Source organism: Nylanderia fulva, unplaced genomic scaffold (genome assembly GCF_048542155.1).
Source record: "Nylanderia fulva isolate GAGA-0341 unplaced genomic scaffold, ASM4854215v1 Scaffold6, whole genome shotgun sequence".
Taxonomy (NCBI): Eukaryota; Metazoa; Arthropoda; class Insecta; order Hymenoptera; family Formicidae; genus Nylanderia; species Nylanderia fulva.
In genome coordinates, this window is record NW_028190698.1 from 6,296,591 (window position 1) to 6,310,318 (window position 13,728).

The following is a 13,728-nucleotide window of genomic DNA, read 5'->3' on the forward strand; positions in this document are numbered from 1 at the left end:
AGAGTAGCGGAAAGTCCATTCTCCGCGGGGGAAAAGCGAGAGCGAGCGCGCGGTTGCATCCGAAGCGAAGGGGAGAGAACGGGCGTAAAAGCGGATCGAAGGGAAGAGGGTAGGGTAGAGAAAAGCCCGGGGACGCCGATGGGAATCCGAGGGAGAAAAAGAGGGAGATACGCTAGCCTAGACACCGGGGAAAGAAACACGGATTGTATCCGCGGCATCTGGTACACGCCGACGATAAGTCTCCTTCAGCGGGAACAACGTCGGCGATGGGAAAGGACGAGAAGGAAAGAAAGGATGGGATTGGCGGGAAGGGAGAAAGAGGGGGCTGTCATAAATGTACCACGGCAGATCAGTCAGATCGTAAGGATCGCGCCCGCGCTTTTACGGCGCGGCTCAACTTGATCCTCCTGTCTGCTTTATAAGTCGGCCGCGGGCTCTTCTTCCCTCTTTCTTCATCCGCTTCCCTCTTTTCTTCATCCTTCTCATCCTTCCGGTTAGTCCTAACATACGTAGGTACGCGCTTCCGTGTACGAGTATATATATATATGTATATATATATATATATACACGTACACGCGGATGTGTGGCAGTTGAGAAATGTTTCCAATTTCATTCAAACCGGTTGTGAAATGGAAGAGAGCCTCGTAGCGCGGCCCGGTTACGTGACGGACATACCGGAAAGCCGAACTTTTGGCAAATTTCTGGTTAGAGACGGGACGCCATGTTGCGCTGTGGAGAGCTGCGCTTCCTCCGACAACGATCATTTCTCTTTCTGTTTTCGATCTAGGATTAATAAAATCCAACGGCGATGCGCCAATTGTTTCTCACGACCCGTTTATCACGGGATTGCTTACTTTTATACAGACAATTCTTCTCATTTATAGAAGGGATGTAGGACGTATTAATGAAATAAATGATTAGATTCCTGTATATATAGGAAACTACATTTGTGTCGATATATTAATATAGAAATTCAGAAAAAAATAATGTTTTCTAACAAACGAGTTAAAATAAGTATTTATGATTTCTATCTTACATTTGCAAAAATCTGCTTCATCTAATAAGATCGAGACTTAAGAATTTTACATCATTCCATATTTTATACTTTCTAACGTGCATGATAGTTTTCGTATTAATTAATTTATGTACACTTCGAATAATTGCATTATAATTACGATATTAATTCTTAGATAATTTATTATTGTAATAGTAAACAGTATATCAAATATTTTTATCAATTTCGAACTAACGTAAATACTACCTAGTGTTCTTGGGGCAATAATTAATTATTAGTCGTCATTTATTATGACCACGAGAGAGGCCTTTCCAGATATTAAGAAAGACAAAGAATCAACAAGTAACTTCCCGCTATCGATATATCTCGGGGTCAAACGATGCCCCTTGTTTACCAAGAATCACTGTTGCGAGCATTTATTACCGAATCTATAATGACGACATACTATCGCAAACGGCGGAGATTATTGATAGCTGATAGCGCAGCGTATATCAAAGTTGTCTCAAGCGTTTTATCACTCACGCTGGTCGACAGGTAAATAGAGGTACGTACGGATAATATACGGCGCGAGCGATTACACGTTGATGCAATTTCTTCAAGTTACGTTTCTGCAGATTAAAATTTACAGACACGCCCATACTCCTTTTCCTATTCGATTAAACGAGAGAAAGAAAGAAAGAAAGAGAGACGGAGGAGAGAAATAAAAATTGAATATACCGAAAGACTTTCCTTACATTTTTGTTCGCCCGACAAAATTCAACAAGAGATCAGCGGCATCGAGAGATCTCTAGTTTCTGACGCTCGACAGGAAATGGGGTTAGCTCTCGTGATCAACCGCGATCAGGAAATCAAGCAACTTGGTGTGCACGTTCGAAACCGGAAAAGGGCGCCGCACGACGCTTGATACAGGAACGGCTGGGTGATATATCTTGATGCTCGGCGTCTTACGTACATACACACATACACACATACCTCTTCGTATATAAATTTACTCTTTATTTCTACCACGACTGTTATTACTTTCTAATAAAGCGATATTGCGCCGTACAGCGAGCCGTGCTCTCGCGCGAGCAAATGATGTGGAACGACGAGTTAACGAGGCCGTGTGCCTCTTATTACTCCACCTTCGCTCCACCACGCTCGTTTCTACCTGCCACTATCGTAACGATCCGTTTGTTTTACTCGTCGACACACGAAGGCGTCATCCGTGCGCGGTCCAGCACAGCTGGTCTCGAATATTGCCTCGAAAACACAATATGTAGCCGAAGAAAATCCTCCGATACTTGTCTCGATGCAAAAGAAAATGTAATTGAAAAAAAAGAGGATGATCCGGATGGATCCCGGGACGTAAGAACGGATGCTCGAATTATCGGGAAATATTTTTAGTTTATTAATGTGCTCCGCGGAATCGTATTTCTCATTTTGGCGTGCAAGTCATGCGGTGCAAAATGTATGAGCGGTATATGTGTAATTGGTCTATCGAGGTCATATACGTGGCAATCGCCTACCTATTAACCGCGCGAGAATTATTGTACTTCCGCTCTAATGCGTTTTCGCTCTAACTCACCCACGATACTTCACGCGTCGCGAAGAAAAGAGAGAGGATTAAACTATTTTTTCGCACGATCTAATGGGATCGCAAAGTCAATTCCCGCGTTACCTTATGCGGAAAACGCGGAAGTAATAATCACAGCTCTCTACGAGCTCGCGGTCGTTTTGAACGTACCGGTATGCTCCATTATTTAATGATCCATCTTCATATATTTGAATGGAAGAACGTCTGTTCTCAATCATGTATATACGCGTCATCTGCGAGTGTTTTCCTTTTTCTTACAGCCTCCCTTATAAGACGGATTTCGCGAAAGAATTTGCGCGCGACAAGGGTGTATTTCAATTATTTAAACGGTCTCGTATAAATATTATTCTTCGCAATATATCCGTCAAAAAAGTAATTGCTAAAAAATCGAAATATATCGAGGGATACAGATGATGATCGAACGAATCCCGCTCGAACTCGGCACCGAGGGTAATCTTACCCTCCCTATTATGGAACACGCGAAAGTAATGATCGTTGCCAGACCAATGTGCCCGCGTGCCAGGCATGTCACGGCACGTCATCGCCAAGACGGCGGCGCATCATCGACGCGACCTATTACAGTCCGGGCAAATTGCTTCCCGTCATAAAATCCGTCCGAATGATTGATTAGCATGAAGTCAGATCGACCGGTTGACTCGTGCCCGCTTCCATCTCTCGCTTTTTTCCCTATCCAGCCGCGCGTATTTCGAGGAGTAAAAGCACGCGGCGCGTTCCCAAGATGTTCACGAGCATCGACGTTATCGGCGTCAATCATCTCGATCATCTCAAGGCCTTGTCGGTTCCAGGTGTGGCACGATTGCCAAATTAATATCAGTATATATACATATATATATGTGTGTAGGTGTGTATGCGTATGTACATATATATATATATATATATATATATATATAAAACGGATGCGAAGCAGCCGCGCGTGTATATGATATCACATCTGCCCCGCGATTCTATAAAATGATAGTTTTTGCTCCCGCAGTTCTTCCTTTATTGCACTTCGCATCCGCTTACAGCTGCGACGCGCGAGATGATCGAGTACCAAGACGTTCTTGTTAGAACCGTGCCAAGAGGGACATTTAGTGCAAGCGTGCCGACTACATTCACTTGGTTGAAAATAATTTTTCATTGCTGACAGCGTTATGTTCATTTAACAAAAGTAAAATTTTGTCTATTTGCATCGCTCGGCGATTATTTATCTTTTTATTGCACATTTAGCGATCTCTTTTTCCGTATGTAATCAAGTATCGGATCCGATTTTGTTATTTTTGCAAAAATGATATTTATCGCAGAATTACGTGACATGTTGAGACTTACCTTGCCAGTGAGGGCCGATTTGTAAAGTGGTCCCATGATGACGTGATCGGTAGGACAACCGTCGGAATCGATCAGAATGATTTCACTGGAGTCGACACCGTCCATAGCGACTAGCTCGCGAACAAAGATCTCGTACGGGCTGTTGGGATCGAGGATCTCGAATTTGAGCGCCAGAGGGTCGCCGACTTCGGCCGATGGGATTGCCTCGTTTCCGCTGCGATCGGTAATCTTCATGGCGACATTCGGCGAATCGACGATCACCTCCTCCGACAGGGCGGGCGTGATGTCGCCGTGTACCCCGAGATCGACTTCATTAGACACGGTCTTGTTAGTGAGGTCGTACTGACAGGTCACAGCCAGTCCGAGATCGGAGCTGGTGACGATGGTGTCGTGATGTTGGATAACCACGTCGTTCAAATACCGGCCGAGACCCTGCTGCCTTATGTTACACTCGAGATCGTCGTACGCCATGCGCAACTCAAACTCGAGCGCACCTTTGACGTCCTGCACGCACGAGTTGGGCGAACCCTTTGCGTACACCTTGCCGTAGAAGAGCTTGCTCGTTTGAATTCTGGTTACCATATCGCCGGCGCGGCAATCGATGGTCACGTTGTAGCAGGAGCTCAACTCATACGTAGACGCCTCCGGTACGTCGAGATACGGTTCCTGAAATTATCGTTTATTTTTGGACCGTTACTCATTGCTCCTCGTGTCGAGAAGTACCTATACTATTCGACGTAAATCGCATTAATGTGCGATTTGTCGTAGTATTAATTTAAAAGAATTATAGTGGGCACGATAGTGATAATAAATTTTAAAGTACGCGAAGCATGCGGATGTGTTTCGCAATTAAACTTTACGAAGCTACTTCACGATTTATTGATCACTCTTCTATTTTGCTCGCTTCACGTGGTTGGGAGATTTTGATAGCTTGCATCGGGCTTACACAAAAATTCCCAGAGAATTTATGATGAAAATCGAACAGCGAACAAAAAGGGTGCATCGAAACTCTACGCACTGTATTGATCTTCAGTGATATAGTTGGCATAACAATTAATATGTTGCAATATTCAACGACAAACGTAGGTAAAATAAGAGCGTAGAGTATCTACAATTTATATAGAAAATACTACAATGATCTTTTTTTATTTTTAAATTTTCTTTACGTCATCTAACAAAAACTATACATTATTTTATATGTTATCGAATTGATTTTCACATTTCTGATGTAATATATTACATCAAATGATAATTTATTTGTACAAATAATTAACCATACTCTTTATTTTCAACATCTAAAGCATCGCATTTCCATTTATCTGATATATCGAAAACCAATAATTATCAATCGCGAGAATGATATGTACATACTCGTACATTTTCATTTATATCGTACAGAATGATAATCCGCTCTGATTCGCGTGCATGTTACTTTACAAAGAATTATTCGAAATCGCTTTACATGACGCTATTTATCGCTTTCCATTCGAAGCTCGATTCGATGGCCCTTTCCGATGAAACAAATTAATCGCGAATATTGCGCTGATAAATACACTTGACATTTCGTACTATTTCTGCAGTTAATAATTTGTATATTTGAGATGTGCGCCGCTGTTGATGCTTGCACAACCCCAGTCACGGATTCTACGCGCGCTCTGTGATCATTCTCCCATTATACATATATTATTTGCTTCTCTTCGAATGAATAATCGCCCGTGAAATTCATATGGCCAATAAATTATCCGTGTCGCGACGTCGATGCCGATATTTCAAGTCGCACGATACTATTTAAATGCCTCATTACAACAATTATTCGTGTTCGCAGAATTGATTAATGCTTGTATTACGACTTGTTTCTGTATAAAACGCGGATAATCGAATTTCCGACGAATTGGTGGTCGCTAAATCTTTCTTTTGATTTTCTCCCGGAAAACCGAGCGCGATTCGGACGAACTCGAGTGCTATCCGAGAGTTCGATAGGGAAAGCGTCTGCGATGGAAACTCGATTTTCCGCGAATGCGCCCTCGGCGGATTGTTCAACCTGGTTTGCGTGTGTGCGACGTAATCGCGTTTATAGAAAATCCCCACTGGCCCTTTCAAGAATCCGCACTGCGATGCGATGAGTGAAACGACGTGGTGGTCGTGGAATTCTATTTTAAACACTCCCGATAAATTAAATCACATAGGACGCTCACGAGCAAGTAAATCGGTACGTGACAATGTCTCTTCCCGTAACGTAACAAGAATTTTAGCAATTTATCATTTTTTTTTTTTTTTTTCATTATATTATTGTTCGCCATGACATGTTTATCAGAGGGAATTCGCGCAATGTTTGTATAACTATTTGTATAAAACTCGTAAAAATCGTGGAATTTTTCTTACCTGAATGTCGGAGAGAGTTGCACGGGTGTGATGACTGAGACGGCAGACCATATCACCAGTGTCACCATAATCGTAAGAATGGCAACGGAATGGCGAATTTAGACACAATTCTCGGCATTCGTCGGACGTGCCGACATCCTGATAAACAGAGTCCACAGTCTTGAGTATTCGGCCGGCCAGCTTCTTAAATTCGCAAAGTTTCACTGGCTCTTCCACGCAATGGTTTTCCAAATAATCCACTCCCTTCGCGGCCTGGAAGGCATTCGAGCCGGCAACTGTCAACCTATCCATTTCCGAAAGTTCGCATTGCTTGGTGGCGTTGATGTAATTAGCGGATCTGCAATCCAAAGAAAAATTCTCATAAATGATTTGTCGTCGAGCTAATCACGAGTTATTTTAGCTTCTTATCTACGATTTGCAGAGAAGATAAGTTTATCGATAAATTATCACGAAAAACTGTTATATATAATTCTGCCGTTCTGATTAATGATTCACGTCTTTCATCATATCTATAATTTCTGTCCATTTCCGAGAAGTTGATAAAACATTTATTGACCGTAGGAATTAGTCACAATTGCAAAAATATTCATCTCGAAACGCATAAGCAAATAATAATAATTTATACGCGTCATAAATTTCGTACATTTTTCATATTACTTTAATTAATAAAATATAAAAATAAACGTTATTTTTTAAATATAATCAAATACATTTTCAAGTAAAAGTTATTTTAATAAATATGATATATATGTATACATAATATGTCGCTTTCAGACGGAAAATTGAATGTAAGTACTCAGAAGTTAAGAATGAAATGCAATCTGTTTTACTCCTCATGCACGGCGTCACTTAGTCTCGCAGTATGTAAAAACATACGAGAGGACGCACGTGCTGTCTCCGTATAATCGTCATAGCCGTGCTAATCTCGGAAGGCGAGTTGTAAAGAAAACACCCACGCTCCGAGCGCGCATCCGGGTTTCGTTTCCAGAGTGGCAGCGGAGATGCGACGGCACGAAGTCTGTCCGCTGGAATAATTGCTTTCCGCCACGCTTTACTGCGCCGTAATGATGCGTGGTTAATGATACTAAACGGAACTAAGCAAGGAACAATTAAGAAGACGCTAATTTACTAACGTTCCTTTTCAGACGAGAAGAGAGAAAAGAGGGGACAAGTGAATGTCGCGCATGTACGCTTGGTCCATTGACATTTCTCTCTTTCACGACCACGACGCGAATTGCATTCGTGAATAATAATGCATTCGGCGTAAATCGAAAAAAGAAAGATCACATCACGATATGCCAATATTTGTAAAATTGTAACAATGAGAATAATCTATAAATTTGAGTGGCAATCCCTCTTCAACAAATTGACATCCATTTTCATCTTATAATTATATGGACGATTTAAATGATGAAGCGACGTTTGCATTAACGTTTCAAGTGCTGTATGAGCACGATACGATGACTGTGCGATCGACACTCGAGTTTGCTTTTAATTGAAATTTCCTATTTACTGAAATTCCTCTAGTTAAATTATTATATATGATTAGCTGACATTCCGATGATTTATTTTGATCAACTAATTATAAGTTACAGCAACAACAAATTTATTCCCGAGACATAAAAATTCAAATCTGGGAAAAATATTTTTGTATCTGTGAATAACTTTTCCGACAATATATACATAGATATTTTATCGGTTTTGGAAATCGATAGAAATACCGGAAATGATGGAAGATTCCAAATATAAAACGGTAGAATTATTCGTGGTTACAAAAATATTTATCTCAAGCCTGCATTGCGTATGTACTCTGGTCACTATAGAATTGTTCTGTAAACATTTATATTGCAACTTTATACATATCGGTGGGAAATGATACTATTTTATTGCATACGGTGTATAGAAGAGAGTCAACAGCATATTTTATCATATTTTTTATTTGATCTTTCTCTATATTCATCACGTGAGCTGTTGTGGTTACAATATAACCATACTTCAAAATATTTTTTATATCGATAGTTAATTTACGACTTGATTGAAACTGAAACTTTAATGTGCACTTTTATATTAAATTAATCTAACATTCAGAAAAAAGAAAGAAAATGATTCTATGTATCATCCACGCACATTTATACAAATAAATATATTTATGTATATTATTTACAAAAATTAAATTTTAGAAAATTATACAATAGCTGCGGTAAATCTAAGCTCTCGTAATCTAACTAATTTTCTCGAAGCAAATGACTACTCTTTCGAACAATCGAGATGTCTCGATTACCATGATTACTTATAATCTGTTTCCTCGGGTCTGCAATTTTGTAAATCGATAGGGAAACGAGAAGATATTAAGGGTAAAAGCGTAGAACGCGCTGTCCATTAAAACATGTGCGGTCGCATTCTTGTCGCAACCGCAACTTCCTTCATTCGCGTCCGCTTGATGTAGCGCGCGTAAACGCGTGTTCAACATACGCAACATATTTTCGAGACAAGAATCCAGGAAAATTACGCGGTTCTTTTGTTCCTCGAGATCACGTCTTCACCTCTGGCCGCTTTATAATCCGGGATTACGTATTCCCAGTCGAACATTTCCTAGACATAATCCGGAATAATTTTCGGCTTGACCGAGACATTGAAGTCACCATCTTGTTTCTCTCTCCCCCCGAAAGAGAGCAGAGTTTCGAAAGAATTAAGCAAAAAGACGAAAATCGCAGACAAGATTTCCCGCCGCTGCATCATCATCGAATCGAAGTTTGTCTTCGGAACTGGTATCCGAACCGGCGCGATGGGGTGGAAGCCGCTTCTGCGGGGCCCAGAAGCGGCGAAGGGTGAGGCCGCCAAATTTATTCCACGTCGCTCCATCGATTTTGGATTATATTGCCTTAAGACCTGAATAATATTCATGGGTGCCACGTTATGATTTCAATATTCCTCGGCGCGCCACGCCGAGGCAAAGTCGAAAAATCACCGCGATCTTATGCGGACGGGCGCGATAAACCCCCGATCGAGAAATATAATCGAATTGGTAGCGGCCGTCTGTAGTTCCACGATTATCAATGTGCCTCTCGTCCTTACATATTCCGTACCTCCGCGTTACCGCTTCGCGAATCGATTGGTGGGGTTTGCCGACGTCAACGTTGCGCAAAGCGCGGTACCGCGACAATGGTCCGCAGTAAAACCGACGACGCGAAATGAATGGGTCACGAAAAACGCCCGTTCCCCTAGCTTTGTTTCGCGGCGCTGGTGCATCAAATATATGTATATGTGAATGAATATTTGCTCGTTAAATCAACAAGTTTCGGTCCAATTGCTCGTGATTCAAATACAATAATTGTCCGATGCTGTACGTTGCCTCTCTCTCTCCTCCCGTCCCTCATCCCTTCGCCAGCGCAATACGTCGTTTATTATTCATTTTACATGCAAATGCGGACAATCGCTTTTATACGAAAAATTATTTTTAGCCTATTCACTGATTGCGCCTCGCGCATTTATTATACGTGTGCTCGCCGAAAGATTTGTCATTCATGCTTCGCTGATGGAGATATCGAATCGCGCGTTGGACGTGCAACATCTCATTATCGCCGACGCGCAAAAACACGATTAAGAAAAACAAACGCGCGATGGTGTAGAAAGAGTTGTAGCGACGCTATACCGAGTTAAAAATATACCGGATATTATAAAAACACATTGAAATCGTAGTTAACGAGTTGCAGTAAGTTGCAACAAACCCGCGGTGTCGCTAACGATGATGGAGTACGTCAATCACTCTTGCAAAACTAAAAGCCACGATGTATCTCACAGTTTTTTTTTAAACATAATTCATACAGTTTATTCACGGGTTATTAATTATACGAGGGAAATAACTATGCTATCGACGAAGGATGATTATTATCCATTGAATTGTTTTGGTATAAAAATAATTGTGATAAAGTGCTTGAAATTTTTATATGAAAATTTTATATCGCTTTATACAATAGATATGTTACGTTGTATAATGTTTTTGTCCGCCGTGTTGACAGGTTGACATTGTAACGATCATGATATTAATTTATGGTGTAATAAGATTTATTACATTGCTTGTGCACGCGATGAATAACGCGGTCCGAGAAGAATAAAAAAGAAAATAATTATATATATATTTAAACTCAATTTCATTTTCCTTTGCAATTTGAAACGAAAGTAAATTAGAATATTCATAGTGCTCGTATATATCTTATTATTATAGTTTGTCGCATCGATTCCGTAACTTTATGAGGAATGTTTTGAGGTAACTACTTTTGAAACAACTTGAGAGATCCCTTTCGTGTAGAACATCTTGTTTATCGTATATCGTCAAACTAGCTTCTTAGGTGGCATTATCGACGAGAGTCCTCTACTTTAGGGAGAAACGCAAGGAGATACGGCCACTAAAGGTCCGGTTCCTCGAAGTTTATTTCGGACAAACGATTCGGATATCCCCCATGGTAAATAATTAATAGATGAAAAGGTAAAGACAATATATACACGTGTTCTACACTCGTGTCTTTTTCCACGTCTATCATTCTTCTAATCAAATTGATTTGTTTTTTTTTGTAGGTGGTGTCAGGATAGTTTTAGATGATGTCAGGGCGTAATTCTAATAAGGCTTCTAGTGGATCTTAACAAAGGATCTTTATTAGGTTAAACTGTACTCGATAGAACACGCACGATGGCTCACACTCTGCGAGGAACTGACCTCTTAACCTTCTCCCTTCTTTCTTACGCAGCGTCGCCAGCGGTAGAGGGGGGGGAGAGGAAACGCAATTCGCCGCTCACGCGTATATATAAATGAATATCGGTAGACTAATAATTCGCCTACAGTCGGCCAGCCTGACATTACGACCGTCTCGGTCGTACGTATAGGAACAAAACGTATTAAGTAAATATAGCACTTTACTTTCTCTCTCATTTGTGGGAACCAGTAAATTTGCCTAATGTTAGCAATAACTTTATCGAGGCCGACATGGCCAATGTCATCATGACACGTACGGATTACATTACTTTCCATTGATATCGGTACATAAAATAAGAGTTTTTTACCCTTATCTTTACGGTAAACAAGACCGTCTCGCAATTCAAAGAATTTATCCTTAGATTTTTCTAATTTATTTCGAATGTTTACTATATTTACATCCCGATCTTGTTGAATAGATAAAGTTCGGTCGAACGAATTAGCTTCTAATATTAGAATGCTATGACATCGACTCAACGCGTCGACATGATTCATCTGTGTACCGGGTCGATGTACGATTTGATAACAGTATTGCTCTAAAAATAATGCCCAACGATATATTCGCGGATTAACTGTCTGTTTACTTAAAGTAAGGCGAAAACTGTCGCAGTCTGTTATTATCTTAAAAGGGATACCGGCGAGATAGATATGAAACCGTTTAATCGCATAAATCACAGCGAGACACTCCAGCTCAAAACTGTGATACTTGGATTCGACAACTGTTGTCCGTTTACTAAAATAAAATACAGGCCGGAAAATACCATCCTTTTGTCGCTGTAAAAGTATCGCGCCGAAACCACTTGTACTCGCATCGCAGTGCAATTCTGTTTCAAGTGTCGGGGAATAAATCGATAGTATCGGTTGAGAAGATAACAACTGTTTCAATTCTTCGAAGGCCTTGATCTCCTCTGAACCAAATTTAAACACGGCATCTTTCTTGACTAAGTCATATAACGGTTTAGCGACTACTGAAAATTTCGGGATGAAACGACGGAAGTAACTAGCTAAACAAACAAATCGATGCGTCTCTTTTATGTTTCGCGGGATTGGGTAATTAGTTACGGCTTCAACATGTTGCTCACTCGGGCGAATACCATTTTCATTAATTAAATACCCAAGATATACAACTTCCGTTCGAACAAAGAAACATTTATCGAGTCTAAACTGCAACCGGTATCGTCGCGCTATTTCAAATACATCTTTCAAAATATTTAGGTGTTCCTCTATACTTTCAGTCGCTATCAAAATATCATCTAGATATAACAAGATACTACTCTCTCGGATGAGTTTATCAAAGACTTTGTTGACGAATCTCTGGAACACTCGTGGAGCATTAGTCAACCCGAACGGCATTCGTAGGAATTCAAATTGTCCGATAGGCGTCACAAACGAGGTGTATTTTACCGAACACTCAGACATCTTAATATGATAAAATCCGTTCCTTAAGTCGAGACTACTAAAATATTTTTTTCCTTTTAACCGATCAATATGATCATCTATCAACGGTGTGGGAAAATTGTCTTTCACAGTAATCTTATTTATTTCACGGAAGTCGACACACAGTCGTGACTCGCCATTTTTCTTCCGCACGAGAACGATTGGGCTAGCGTAGGGTGAATTACTCTGCCTAATTGTACCTGTTTTCAATAAGTCGTCTAATATTACTTGCAACTTTTCTTTATCGGCATACGTTAAACGCCTAGGCCGGAAGGTAATCGGCTGTTCATTTTTTAATAAAATTTTCATCTCGGTTTCCGGTTCGCTCGCATCCGAATCCCATTTATCAACGTATTCTTTGTTATACAATCTTCGAACGCTTTCGACTACATGCGATTCGACACCGGGATTAATATTCAATTCTTCTCCAACTTTTACAGGATTTTCGAGATATTCTATTTGCATAATCTCGGTATCAAAATTGTTCTCGCTTGTCGACTCGTTTCTCCTAGTAATCTTTACCGTTTTACCTAGTTCGATTTTTATTAACGGATCTCGACAAAAATCGCGACCAAGTAATGCCGCACACGACATTGTTTCGTTCGGTACTACCAGAAAACGTAGCTGAATATTAATTCTTTCGATTTCGACTAATTTCGAAAAGGTGCCTATTACGCGAACAGGGGATTTATTTACTCCACAGAAACAATCGCCGTTAGGAGGTAGCGGTTCGCGCAAACTCGTCGGAACATACTCAGTTTTTATGAGGCTCACTGGGGAGCCGGGATCAACTATCGCGTCTACTGTATATTCACGATCCACATCCCCTTCAAAGGACACCGAAAACTTTAACTGTACACAATACGGATCGCTAACGGATATCGGTTCGATCAAGTTCACAACGTTCGTCGACTCGGGTTTCGACTCTTTCTCGGGACAGTCTTTTTTCAAGTGGCTGGCTGAACCACATCGATGACAGCCTCCCTTAACTTTCTTCGGGTGTGAACATGCGGATGCCAGATGTCCAACTCCCTGGCAGTTATAACATTTAATTATCTTTCGGCGTGGTGCCAAATCTGCACTCGACGATGCTGGATTTCCTTTAAACGCTGAACCCTCCTTCGTCGACAATTTCCCATCCTTTTGGATTTTTCCTTGATCAATAGGTTTCTTCCATTCGCGATCAGGGAACTTCTTCGGGTGTAGCGTCAATCCTTTAAATGCCTCCAATAAATCCGA

At 40.8% G+C, this 13,728-nt stretch overlaps 2 protein-coding genes across 3 annotated transcripts in view; one reads left to right on the forward strand and one right to left on the reverse strand.

Moving 5' to 3' along the window:
* Positions 1-13,728, forward strand: part of Atg16 (Autophagy-related 16) — a 387,422-nt gene that overhangs the window by 163,458 nt on the left and 210,236 nt on the right. The gene's annotated exons all lie outside the window — the stretch shown is intronic.
* Positions 1-13,728, reverse strand: part of neo (ZP and PAN domain-containing protein neyo) — a 172,879-nt gene that overhangs the window by 8,380 nt on the left and 150,771 nt on the right. Inside the window, exons 5-6 of the mRNA XM_029315354.2 lie at positions 6,303-6,639; positions 3,921-4,586 (exon numbers count right to left, since the gene is read on the reverse strand). Coding sequence (XP_029171187.2) covers positions 3,921-4,586; positions 6,303-6,639 — 1,003 coding nt within the window. The remainder of the gene's footprint in view (positions 1-3,920; positions 4,587-6,302; positions 6,640-13,728) is intronic.